This window comes from Schistocerca nitens, chromosome 1 (genome assembly GCF_023898315.1).
Source record: "Schistocerca nitens isolate TAMUIC-IGC-003100 chromosome 1, iqSchNite1.1, whole genome shotgun sequence".
Taxonomy (NCBI): domain Eukaryota; kingdom Metazoa; phylum Arthropoda; class Insecta; order Orthoptera; family Acrididae; genus Schistocerca; species Schistocerca nitens.
Genome location: NC_064614.1, coordinates 834,480,803 through 834,494,358, shown reverse-complemented (window position 1 = coordinate 834,494,358; position 13,556 = coordinate 834,480,803). Strand labels below are relative to the sequence as shown.

Genomic DNA, 13,556 nt, shown 5'->3' with positions numbered 1-13,556 from the left:
GGACTGGAGTAGGTGGTGGTGGGAGGGTGCATGGGACAGGTTTTACACCGGGGGCGGTTACAAGGGTAGGAGCCAGAGGGTAGGGAAGGTGGTTTGGGGATTTCATAGGGATGAAATAAGAGGTTACGAAGGTTAGGTGGACGGCGGAAAGACACTCTTGGTGGAGTGGGGAGGATTTCATGAAGGATGGATCTTATTTCAGGGCAGGATTTGAGGAAGTCGTATCCCTGCTGGAGAGCCACATTCAGAATCTGATCCAGTCCCGGAAAGTATCCTGTCACAAGTGGGGCACTTTTGTGGTTCTTCTGTGGGAGGTTCTGGGTTTGAGAGGATGAGGAAGTGGCTCTGGTTATTTGCTTCTGTACCAGGTCGGGAGGGTAGTTGCGGGATGCTAAAGCAGTTGTCAGGTTGTTGGTGTAATGCTTCAGGGATTCCGGACTGGAGCAGATTCGTTTGCCACGAAGACCTAGGCTGTAGGGAAGGGACCGTTTGATGTGGAATGTGTTCTCCGGAAATGGGAACTTGCTCTTCAATATATCCTCTCTTCCCATTATCCACCAGGCCTCAATCTCCGCTAATTTCAAGTTGCCGCCACTCATACCTCACCTGTCATTCAACATCTTTGCCTCTGCACTTCTGCCTCGACTGACATCTCTGCCCAAACTCTCTGTCTTTAAATATGTCTGCTTGTGTCTGTATATGTGTGGATGGATATGTGTGTGTGTGCGAGTGTATACCCGCCCTTTTTCCCCCCCTAAGGTAAGTCTTTCCGCTCCCGGGATTGGAATGACTCCTTATCCTCTCCCTTAAAACCCACATCCTTTCGTCTTTCCCTCTCCTTCCCTCTTTCCTGATGAGGCAACAGTTTGTTGCAAAAGCTTGAATTTTGTGTGTATGTTTGTGTTTGTTTGTGTGTCTGTCGACCTGCCAGCACTTTCATTTGGTAAGTCACATCATCTTTGTTTTTAGATATATTTTTCCTACGTGGAATGTTTCCCTCTATATATATAAACACCTGGAAATCCAACAATATTAATGGTTAGAACATATAAGCAGTACCAGAGTCAAATACACTAATATTTCATTGTCAGAATAACATGACATGAAATAAAGCATGTTGTAAGAAGCATACGAAGACTGTATCTCAGTGAGGATTTCTTGAAATAAAATGTATACAATAGTTCACTTTATTTCACACATGTACTTAGGTTTCTCCAAATCTTTAATAAATATTTTTATGAGTTTATAGATCACTGATAAAAAATAAACACATTCAGTGTTGTGATAAAGTAGAATGGTTGTAGAAATGTTGTATAGTTCAGGTAAGATAAATTGTTTATATTTTTTTGGAATTGTACACTGTATGTCACTGTGAGGGTGCCCCTTTTTGTATTCTTTGCCTGGAAATATTTAATTTGCTTTCAGACGTTAAAAAATTGACTGCTTTCACTGTTGACAAAATGAGTCACACATTGGTGTACCCTCTGAATACAATGTTTCAGTTGGGTTTTTATTTTCATTGTCTCTTTTTTTTGGTTTAGCTTCTTCTACAGTACTCATTCTAAATCACATCTTACCATAATGAGTAAATAGGCATTATTAGCAATGTACAAAAAAATGGAACTGTGTCACTTAAGACGTTCATATTTAAGCAATAATATTCCAAATTACTATTACGATTCAGAAGTAACAGGCACCAGGAGAAGTTTTCGCACTGTTGTGTTGACTACACGGGTGCAGCACAAGAATAACACACGTACTGCCTATGTGATTTGCTGGTTGCATGCATTCCAACACACCATTGTTGTTGATAGATTAGTCAAAAATTCACAACAATGGTCAGCTGCAGCATAATTGCTAAAAAACTGGTAAATGATCGGATTGACACCACCTTATGAGAGTCACCTCTCTATACAGTACTGATCACAAGCTATGGGTTACAAATAGCAGTGAATAAGTATATTTTTTGAGAAAATAGCTCATTAACAATTTATAAGTCAATCATTTTTTATGCCACAAAAATTTTATCTTGTTTTAAGTTTAATCCATTTTGCAGGCAACGTTTAGAAAATGAATTGCTACAGAAACAAGAAGAAATAAGAAGAAAAGAGGAAGCACGATTACGAGCTAGATTCATTCGCCGACAGCCTGCCTGGAGAGCTCTTAATTACAGTATAGCTGAGGATTTGGAATTACGTTTACAATCACGTCGAGAGGAGGAAAGAATCAGGAGAGAAGAGTTCCTACAAGATATGGAAATTATGCTTGATCGCGTGCAGCAGATCCCACCATTATTTGCCAGGCAGTGTCAAGTAAGTTACAATAAAATGAAAAGGATAGTTGCTACTCACCGTGTAGAGGAGATGCTGAGTAGCAAACGGGCACAACAAAAAGACTGTCAAAAAAACACACACGCACACACACACACACACACACACACACACACACACACACACATATATGCATCCATCCATCCTGAATATTCCTTTGTAAGTTACAATAAGATGCATCTTCTTTTACAGGTGTGGGCAATATGCATTTTCACTCTCCACTGTATATATTTTGGAGTGATTACTTCACTGCGTGTATTGCTTGTGTTAACCTGACAAACACATTAAAATAAGACAGTAAATTCCTCCTTCAAAGCATAAGTTCTTGAAATAGACTGTAGGAGTGGTATCTTGACACTGTATTTATCATTCGAGGTAAGAAGTGGGAGATATTTTTCACAAGTGTGGAAATTGTATTCTCCTTTCCCCTCTCATCTCTTAGTTTCTCTATGCTTTCACATCAGGCTACAGTTTTTCCAGAATCATTGTTAACTATTGTGATTGTATTTTTGCAATATTTAGAAACAGCTTTTAAAAGCTATGATATGTTACATTTTATGCTGAACAAAAGCTGGGTCTCTGCTGTGTTAATTCAGTGGTCATTTTTACTTTTAGTATTTTAAATCAATATAAATTTGAAAATGAAAATGGTAAATAAAAAGAAAGCTTTGAAGTGAAACAAAAAACAATATTAAAAAATGAAATGGAAGTCTATACAGTTAGGCAAAAGTCTGTGTAAGGTAATGCAGACTGAATTTAAGATGACATGCATTATGCAGTACATGACCAGTGCTCTTATAATATTGAGTACTAGTTTGTAGCTTATCTTCTACACTATTCCCCTTCGAAAATGCAGCTCCATCCTTGCCCAACCAGACTGACAGCAAACCATTTCATTTTTACTTTGATGTAACTTTCTTCATTCTCTCTTATGTTTGATTGAGTGACACTAATGTCAGAATTCTAGTGTGAAATTCATTTCTTTGGAACAGTCATATTCCAAGGAAATTGTTAAATGGTATTTGGAATGTGGAAACAAGTCAAGGATGATCATTTTATTTAGATGTGTTACAAGGAAATGTATGAAAAATAATAAAATGTGAGACAGAATTGCTAGCCCAGGAAGTGAAATGTATAGTACTGCTGATACACAATATGAAAGTAACAGGGAGACACAACTTAGTTTTCAGAACCAATGTTTCCTGAATTGGGAGGAAGAGAGGGCTATGTTGGGGAAGGTTAAAAAGGAAGGGTAGGTTACTTAGATCCCAGGATATGTGAGAGCCACCTGTAGTGAGGTGAAGGTAGACAAAGAGCTTCTTCTCATAATTTACTTGTTTTGAATTGTCCTTTGAAACAATTAACATTATGAAATACTATTGTGTTATAGTGCTAATAGTAGTTACATTGTAACATAATATAATAATTTTAAGAATTCCTGTGAAGAGTCTCTTCAATGTAATAGGAGGAGTTACCAAAAGTTCTTTAATTCAGTCTTAAACTCCACCACATTACACCTATAAGAAATGTAATATGCTTGAGCAGGTTGTTGAATACATGTGTACCTATGTATCTGATTCCTTTTTGTACTCATGCTGAGCTGCTGAGGTCTTTGCAGAAGTTTATGTTAAAAGTTCTTGGGTACTGGTACTGCATAATTCTTGCCAGAATCTTCCTACTATATATTTTTGTTTCCTTACTGAGGCTTTCACAAAAGCTGGATGGTGCACAGCCAGTTACTGGAAGAAGTCCTCAGCAAGAAGACCAAAACAGTGGATCAGAAGATTCTAGCAAGTATGATAGGGTACCAATACATGAGACCTCCAAATGACATTAATGAGAATATGTATATTGTGAATAATTGATTCAAAAGGAAAATTCTCTTGATGAAGCTATTAAAACATGAATAAAAATTGCTGGTTAGTCTTTACCTTCAGGAGAAATGTCAGCACTGCCAATAAACATATAAAAGAACATACAAGTCTAAGTACATCAGATCTTAGCTCCCTCCTTGGGAATGAGAGAGGGATTAATTAGGGAAGGCTAAAAGAGAAGGGCATGTCACTCAGAACACAGGATGAGACATACAGACCCATCTGTTGTCAGCAAGAGGTGAAATCATACTGGAAGGAGAAAATGAGTAGAGCTAGGTAAGAGGTTTCTATACACTGAGTAATTGAACATGGGAAGTGTGTACAGAAAATAACAGGCAAGAGAGAGTCATTGAACAGACTGAGAAGATCCTGAAAAGCAAAAAAGATGGCAAAGAAATGGAACAAGTTCACCAACCATCAAAAAGGAGTACCCAAATAAGAAAATTGAGAAAAACCATTACCAGACAGAGAGAGGGAAAGAGATTTGTTTACAACATCTGTTCCTATGAATATCTGAAGGAGTAGACATTGGTGATGATCTGCAGCTGTATCAATATTTCAAAATTCTTTTGACATCAGATGTGTTACGTATGGAAATATTATCTATTGGCTACACATGAAAATTTGTGCTGGACTTGGACTCAAAGAATGATTTCCTGCTTGTCGCAAGCAGTTGTCTTAACCTTCTCGGCTATCCATGCACACTTCCCAGGCCAACCCAAACCTCCATATACCACACTGTCTAGTCCACTATTGCTCGCAACATTACTTGGATTCCTATAACAATATTAATGAGACAAACATATTCAGTGTTAGTGTTATCATCATCATTTCACCCATCTAACCTTGTAATGCTTCCAAGTCTGAAGGAACAGACTTTGATGATGATCTGCAGTTACATGAATAATATGAAATTTATTTGCCAGTTGCGAATTCTTTCAACATTAGCTGTATTAGTTTTGCAAATCTACCAACTGGTGACACATGAAAATTTATGCCAGACTATGACTCAAACCTAGGTTTCCAGTTTATTGCAAGAAGTCACCTTCATGATCTCAGATATTTGTGCCTGCTCTCCGGACCAACCCTAACCTCCGTATGCCACACTGTGTGATGTAATAGTACTTGATGGAAGTGTTGCTTTTGATGTGTACTTCTGGGTATGGTCTTATGCTGCTTTGCCCTCTGACGTATACTTTAATTTTAAAATAAATATATGAATTTGCCCATTATGCTATTAACTAGTAAGATAAATGTAACTAGGTTGTATTTAGGTGCAAAATACTTCATCTAACAGTCCACAACACAATATCTAACTTTTCACATAATAAAATTTATCATCTTCAAAATATTGTTTACTTCAATGACTGGTGGAATCATCTGCTCTGGCACGTGGTTTACAAAGTGATTAGAGACCCCAATTTAGTTGTTAGTTAACTCAATGCATAAAAATTAAATAAATTAAAACAGCTAATAAAAAACTCAGACTCTGTCCTCAGATAAATTTTAAATGAAAATATAACAACTAACATCTAAACTGAGTCTAACCAAAATATTCTGTGTCCAACTCAAGGCAAACTAAGTTAAAGACCAACCTCAGTTTTCAGAATCAGAGTCCCATATGTAAATCACATGTCCCACTATTGATGAACTGAAAAAATGTCTCTCTTTCTAATGGAATGTTGCTGGAATATAACTCAGACTCATATCAAACATTTTGAACACTTTTCTGACCAGCACAGGTCCTGCCTCAACCAAGTTGTAACAAACAACAGCCCAAAGCAAGAGGACAGTACCCCTAAGTAGCCTCAGTCCACTCTCCATTGGAAATCCCACATGTATGTCACTTAATGAATTTCACATTTCCATCAGCCTGCTTTACATCTTTTTATATGTAGATAATGCTGTGATTCTGAATGCACCAGTAGACATACACTAAAATTCTAGTCTAAATTTACATTTAATTCCAAGTGCAATAGTTATAGATGTGACACCAGTTTCTGATTGGATTTATGATCCTCTTTCCAATGCACTATTCATAATTAGGATATCTGTGGTAATTCATAAGTTATGGGTGAAACTAAGCAAAGTCACAAACAAATAACAAAAACATAAATCTTAAGAGCTAAGGTTGAATATTTTGTGTAACACCCTCCACTAATGCATACTGCCATGCTGGTTGTGTACTTGTCATAATTTATATTAATTTTAAAAGCCAACTGAATTTTCTCTCATAGCTTAATTAATCATGCTACAAATCATGTGAATATGTCAATTGTAGTGTGTCGCTGAGAGCTACAGTTTGAGTGCTCACTCTATTGTACATTAAATAGTAAATAAGTTATTAAACATCTACTGATTGATGGTTACAAAAACTTTCTATGTGTTGTATATTTTTACATATCCAAATTACAACTAATATCTGCACATCAGCAGAATTGTTGTGTCCCCCCTTTTTAATACAACATGTCGCCCCTCACTATATTGGCTGCTTTTATGCTATATGAGCACAAAGATGAACAATATTTGAGATGCTATTGTGTGTGTCAGCAGTGGATCTGATGTCATGTGCACCCAATTTCAAACTTTGACAGTTGAATATGTCACACCAGCTGGTGATTACACATACCGGACCCCCAAGTAACACTGGGGCTGCCACTTCTCAGCCTCGCCTGGAGTCTGCATTGTCTTGCACATACATCTCATATGCCATTCATGACCAAACTCAAACCTCCTGCTCAAATAATAGTCCATCACATCACAATTGTCTATGCACCTGTTGCTCACAGAATTACTTGGATGAATGCTACAGGGTTAATGCGGCAGAGTTGTTCAATGTTCCATGTTAGTATTATTATTGCATTTTGCCCATCTAGGCTTGTAATACTTCATTTACAGTGCCTGTTCCTTCACACATGCATGCACATCTGAAGGAACAGACATTGATGTTGATCTGCAGCTGTATTAAAATTAGGAAATGTATTCACCAATTGTGTATTCTTTTGATATCAACTATGTTATGTATGGAAATATTACCTATTGGTGCCAAATGAAAATATGTGCTGGACCAGGACTGGAAACCAGATTTTCCACTTACTCCAAGTGGTTGTCTTAACCATCTAGGGGTGTAGACAATGTGGCATATGGAGGATTGGGTCAGTCTGGGGAGCATGCATGGATAGCCAAGGTGGTTAAGGTGACTGCTTACAGTAAACAGAAAATCTGGATACAAGTTGGTCAATAAATTTTGTAATATGCATGCATGCATGTCTGAAGGAACAGAAATTGGAAATTAAGTATTACAAGCCTAGATGGCCAAAACAATGATAATACTAGCATTGAACATGCTTGTCTCATTAACGCTGTTACAGGAATCCAAGTAACATTGTGAGGCAGAGGGGCATAGACTGTGTGGCATATGGAAGTTTGGATCAGCCTGAGGAGCATGTACATGTAGGCATGATGGTTAAAGTGACAGCTTGTGATAAGCAGGAAATCTGGGTTCAAATCCCGGTCTGCCACAAATTTTCATGTGCCACCAATACGTAACATTTCCATACCTCATACAGTTTATGTCAAAAAAATCACAATTGGAGAATAAATTTTGCAAGGAAAGAGAATTGCTAAACATACAAAAATTGATTGCTGAAGATGAAGAAAAATCATCGAAGATATAAAACATATCTCCAACTGACAAAAGAGGGTGAAGTGCTCTTGCACTTAAGTAAACTACCCACTGAAAGAGTGTGCAGCAGATATATTGTGAAATGTAAAGTGAATATCAGTGGAAAGCGAATAACACCAAGAGGAAACAGGAGAAGTTCACCAAATGCAGAAAGACAATAATGACACAAGAAATACTGGGCAATTAATGAGTGAAAATTATTGTAAAACTGATAAAGAAAGCCATTCAACAATACAAGTCAATTGCAAAATACTGGAAGTAGATCACCAAAAGAGTTTCAAAAAATGGTTCAAATGGCTCTGAGCACTATGGGACTTAACTTCTAAGGTCATCAGTCCCCTAGAACTTAGAACTACTTAAACCTAACTAACCTAAGGACAACACACACATCCATGCCCAAGGCAGGATTCGAACCTGCGACCGTAGCGGCCGCGCGGTTCCAGACTGTAGCGCCATTAACCGCTTGGCCACCACGGCTGGCACCAAAAGAGTTTACCATATAAAATACCATAATAAAGGAAAAAAACATGTGGCCAGCCACACTCAGAAGGAAAAAAAGATCATTTAATAAAGAAAGATGACAACTAACTGGATAATAGAGAAAGCCTCATAAGTAAAAAAATATCCCTGAACCTATGAGATAGAGAGAACACGTAGAAACATCACCAAATGATGAAAAAGATGGCAGGCAAAAACTGTGGATTAGACACAGGTAACACAATAAAAGAATGCCAGAAAAGGTGTAGTAGCACGATTCACATTTCCGTCGCACTTCACATAGTGTAGACTGGGAACTGTCTGCTAGGCATGCTCGATGTGAACTGACTGGGCACGGCCCGTGCTGCCTGAGTAGTTGTTGTTCCGCCGGCAGAGGGTGCGGCCGAATTCTCGCGTGTCCTCTGGTGGACGGGACTTTACTTGCGGCAACTACTGTCTGTGATGTGCTGTGCCGATGTGCGCCTCCCGTGATCTTTCTGGTGGCTACTGCACTCCTCCTCCTTCAGGGGGTGAAGCCACTGTGATTCACTGCATCGGAAGGTGGAGTGTCGGGCAGTAGCGATGACCTCTACATCCATTGGAAGGCTGGAGTCGGGGGGATCTGCCAACCCTCGAGCCAGAACCTTCAAATACGGTTGGAAGTGACCCACACGAAGAGGCCCCCGTCATCCTGCCACCGGAGTCTGGGACAGAATGGGCGACAAGCCGTCGAACTCCGGATTTCGGTCCACCTCGGGAGAGGCAAGACCCAGTGGTGGGGACGATGGGGAAGGGACGACCACAGGTGAACCAGCCTCCTGAGAAACTGGGCCTGCGAGGGGGGCCGGCTCACACCGGGGCATCTCTAACAATGGTGATGCCGGTGCTGGAGCTACTGGAGGCCGCCAAGGCTGGGAACCATCACAGTATGGCGGAGTCACAGGTGGGAGGGCCGGTAGCGTCCCCTGAGAAAACAACAAGGGTGCCGGCAATGGGGAAACTGGCGCCCGAGGGGTCGGAGGGTGGGTGTCCAAATGTGGACGTAGCTGATTTTGGTGACCTCCCGGTCCCCCGCCTGCAAGGTATAGAGCCGGCAGCCATTGCAGTGAAGGAGCACCGCTGGTATCCAACGTGGATTGCGACCAGACCCACGTGCCCAGACCAACATACTCGGTGGAAAGCCGGGTATGCCGTTTTGCGAAGACTGGCGAGGACCAGGCTTGAGGAGGTGCAGCAGAGTCCTAGGTTGGCGCCCGTGGAGGAGCTCTGCGTGGCTGCGTACTCCCGTCGATGTGATCCGGTATGCCGTCAGGAAAAACGTCACCATGCGCTCGGATTCCCCATTCGATTGTGGATGAAAGGGGGGAGAGCAAACGTGCCGCATACCGAAGCACCTACAAAAGTCCTGGAAGGTCTGCAAAATAAACTGAGGTCCATTGTCCGATACCAGGGTGACTGGCAGACCTTCCACAGAAAAGATTTTTGCTAGTGCCTGGATTACTACTTCTGAAGTGGCTGAGGAGCAGCGAACCACATATGGGAATTGGGAATAAGCATCAACGACACTGAGCCAAAAGCCATTGAGAAACGGACCTGCAAAATCTATGTGAACGTGTTCTGATGCCTGGGTTGCAGGCGGCCATGAAGAGAACGCTGACCTGGGAGACACCTGTTGGCTCAAACACTGGGAACAGGCGGCCACCAAGTGCTCAATTTCTCATTCAATACTGGGCCAGTACACATGTCTGCGAGCCAAGGTTTTAGTACGGGAAACATCCCAGTGCCCCTCATGTAATAACGTGAGGACCTCCCTTCACAAACTTGCAGGAACAACCACACGAGGAGCTGTATCCTCGGTAGCCAGAAAGAGAACTCCTGCCAAGTTTGAGAGGCGGTCTCGTAGAACAAAATAATTACGAAGAGGGTCCAAGGCCCGGCCTGGAGATCGGGACAACCACCCGTGGTGAGCGATGCGAACTACTTGCCGGAGAACCGGGTCAGCTGCTGTTTCCCTGGCAACTCTAGAACTAGTAATCAGGAAGCCATCAACCGCTTGGCGGGATGCCACATCCAAATGAAAACACATAATCTCCTCCCGATCAAACTTAGGATCCGGGCCCACTGGAAGATGGGAAAGAGCGTCCGCATTGGCATGCTGTCCAGTAGGGCAAAAATGAATGCCCAGTGCTGCAGTCTGTGGACTGCCCTATCCGGAATCTGCGAGGCGGGGCCAAATAACGATATTAATGGCTTATGGTCAGTGATTAACTGAAACTTCATGCCATACAAGTAAGGGTGAAACTTGGTAACAGTGTAGACAATGGCCAAAGCCTCTTTTTTCACCTGGGAGTAATGGGCCTGCGTGGGACTAAGAGTTTTAGAATCAAATGCCACTGGCTGCTCAGAGCCATTCACGTTGTGATGGGCCAGGACCACCCCCACCCCATACTGTGAAGCATCTGTAGGCAGGACCAACGGCTTATTGGGGTCAAAAGTAGCCAAACTAGGCGCTGACGTGAGGAGGCCCTTCAACAAGGTGAACACTCGCTTGCATGCAGGTGACCAATCAAAAGGAACACCCTTGTGCAGGGGGTGGGCAATGATGGAAGCCCTGGGAATCAACCGGTGGTAATAGGTAATCTTGCCGAAAAAAGCTTGTAACTCCTTCAGCGAAGCGGGCCGCAGAAGGTCGACGATACCTTGGACCAAACTTCCTAATGGTTGGACGCCGTGCCGAGAGATGGTGTAGCCCACATACTCAATGGACGGTTGGAAGAAGTTCGACTTATGCAGGTTGCAACGCAGGCCCACAGACCTGAATTTGAGAAAGAGGGTTCGAAGGTTGTGCAAGTGTTCCTTCATGCTGCGGCCTGTGACAATTATGTCGTCCAGGTAATTAATACAATGAGGGATTGTCGATGTGACATGCTTAAGATAATGCTGAAATATTGCCGGGGCACTGGATATTCCGAAGGCCAACCGCTGGTATTGGTAAAGGCCAAATGGGGTGTTGACGACCGCCAGCCGTTTGGAGTCCTCATCAAGTGGTATCTGATGATAAGCCTCCGAAAGATCGATTTTCGAAAAATGTTGGCCTCCCGCCACAAAGACATAATTTTCCCAAAGGTTTCCCGACAATAATGAGGGGCGAAGCCCACTCACTAGAAGAAATGGGAAGAACAACCCCGAGGGCTGTCAGCCGGTTAACTCTGCTTTTACCTGAGGATGGAGAGCCAAGGGGATCTGCCTCGCGCGTAGAAAACGTGGGCGAGCCGACGCCTTCAACGTCAAGTGAGCTTCAAAGTCTGAAACACTCCCCAGGCCCTCCTCAAAGACATCCTTAAAGTCAGAGGTCAAAGATTCCAATGATTGATAGGGAATGTCTTCGGAGACCAACTGTATGGTGTCTGCGATAGAAAAACCGAAAGCTTGAAAGGCATCCAATCCAAAAAGTTTAGCGGAGCTTGCGTCACTGACAACAATAAAAATAAGAGGCTGAGGAACTGATTTGTAAGTAACGTCGGTAGTGAATTGATCCAGGAGGGGAATGAACTGTTTACCATAACCACATAGACGCCGGTAAACTGGCGCCAATGGGGGTGACCCAAGGTCGGAGTAAGTTTGTGCATTCAACAAGGAAACTGCCGCGCCCGTATCTACTTGCAGTTGTAATTGGCGCGACCGAACTGACACCTCAATAAAGAGTTTGTGTGCCGATGCGTTGGGAGCCTGGCCCAATGAAACTTCCTGAATGTCAATGTCCATGTCCTCTGTACCGGCTTCCTTCGATTCTTTTGAGGTGGAGCAGCAAACTTTTGCAATGTGTCCTTTTTTTATTACATTTGCGACCAACAGCCCAACGCTGGGGCCACTCTGACCGATCATGATGTATAAAGCACGATGCACAGGACGGGAACAGGGGCCGGCAGCCGGAACTCTGTTTACGCGCCGTGCTGGAGCGGCCGTAACAGCCAGATTGTACCGCTCACACGTTGTCCACCCCGGACGCAGTGGACATGGCCGCGCCACCCCGAACCGCCACAACGTCGCACCACGCATCCAACTGTTGACCTGTGGTGTGAGAGACTTCATACGATTGAGCAATGGACAGGACTTCCTCATGAGAAGGGTCTTCCAACTGCAGGGCCCGTTGCAGGACCTCCCTATCAGGCGCCGAGCTCCGTGACTAAATGACACTTGCAACCAAGACCGTGCAGGGTAGCGGCCCATGCCCGGTAAGACTAATGGGGCTGTTTCTTGCATTGATACAACTCGACCCTAGCCGCCACAACATGCATGCGGCGGCGATAATAGGAAGACAGCGATGAACACAATGCGTCAAAAGACAAGGACGAGGGTTCCTGCAATGGTGCTAGCTGCCGCAAAACTTGATACAGCGAGGGGGATATCCAAAACAAGAACAGAGCATGACATACCTCTGATCGGCAACATGAAACACCTGTAAATGCTGCCAAAGGCGATGTTCATATGCGTCCCAATCCTCTGCCGTCTCGTCATGCGGGGGAAGGGGAGGAGGGAACGGCGCTGGAGCAGATTGCGTTGAGAGCAACGCTGGAAGCACTTGTGTCATGGTGGCCATGAGCTCCGTCTGCTGCTCAACCAAAGCCCGCTCTAAATCATCCATGCTGTGGATAAGCTGCGAAACCGGAACAATGACGCAACACGTGAAAGAACGACCCTACTCGTCGCTAATTGTGTAGTAACACGATTCACGTTTCTGTCGCACTTCACATAGTGTAGACTGGGAAGTGTCTGCTAGGCATGCCCGATGTAAACTGACTGGGCACGGCCCATGCTACCTGAGTTGTTGTTGTTCCGCCGGCAGAGGGTGCGGCCTAATTCTCACGTGCCCTCTGGTGGACGGGACTTTACTTCCGTTAACTACTGTCTGTGACATGCCATGCCGATGTGCACCTCCCGCGATCTTTTTGGTGGCTACTGCAAAAGGCAGTTAATTGAATCAAAAGGAAAAATCACTTGAGTAAATAAAAAAAGATGTGAGATATAATTGCAGGTCAGTACTTCTGGTCACCTGAAATGTCTGTACTGCCTTCTTCTCACAACAGTTGGATCCCCCTCATCCTGTGGCCTGAGTGACCTGTCCTACCTTTTCAACTCCCCCAATCTACAAGATTTCTTCTCCAGCCAGATGATTCACCAGTAGGCAGT

At 43.2% G+C, this 13,556-nt stretch overlaps 1 protein-coding gene across 1 annotated transcript in view; it reads left to right on the top strand.

Annotated features, from left to right (window-relative positions):
• Window positions 1–13,556, top strand: part of LOC126207900 (protein FAM161A-like) — a 216,266-nt gene that overhangs the window by 196,790 nt on the left and 5,920 nt on the right. Inside the window, exon 6 of the mRNA XM_049938884.1 lies at window positions 2,057–2,312. Within this exon, the coding sequence (XP_049794841.1) occupies window positions 2,057–2,312 (256 nt within the window). The remainder of the gene's footprint in view (window positions 1–2,056; window positions 2,313–13,556) is intronic.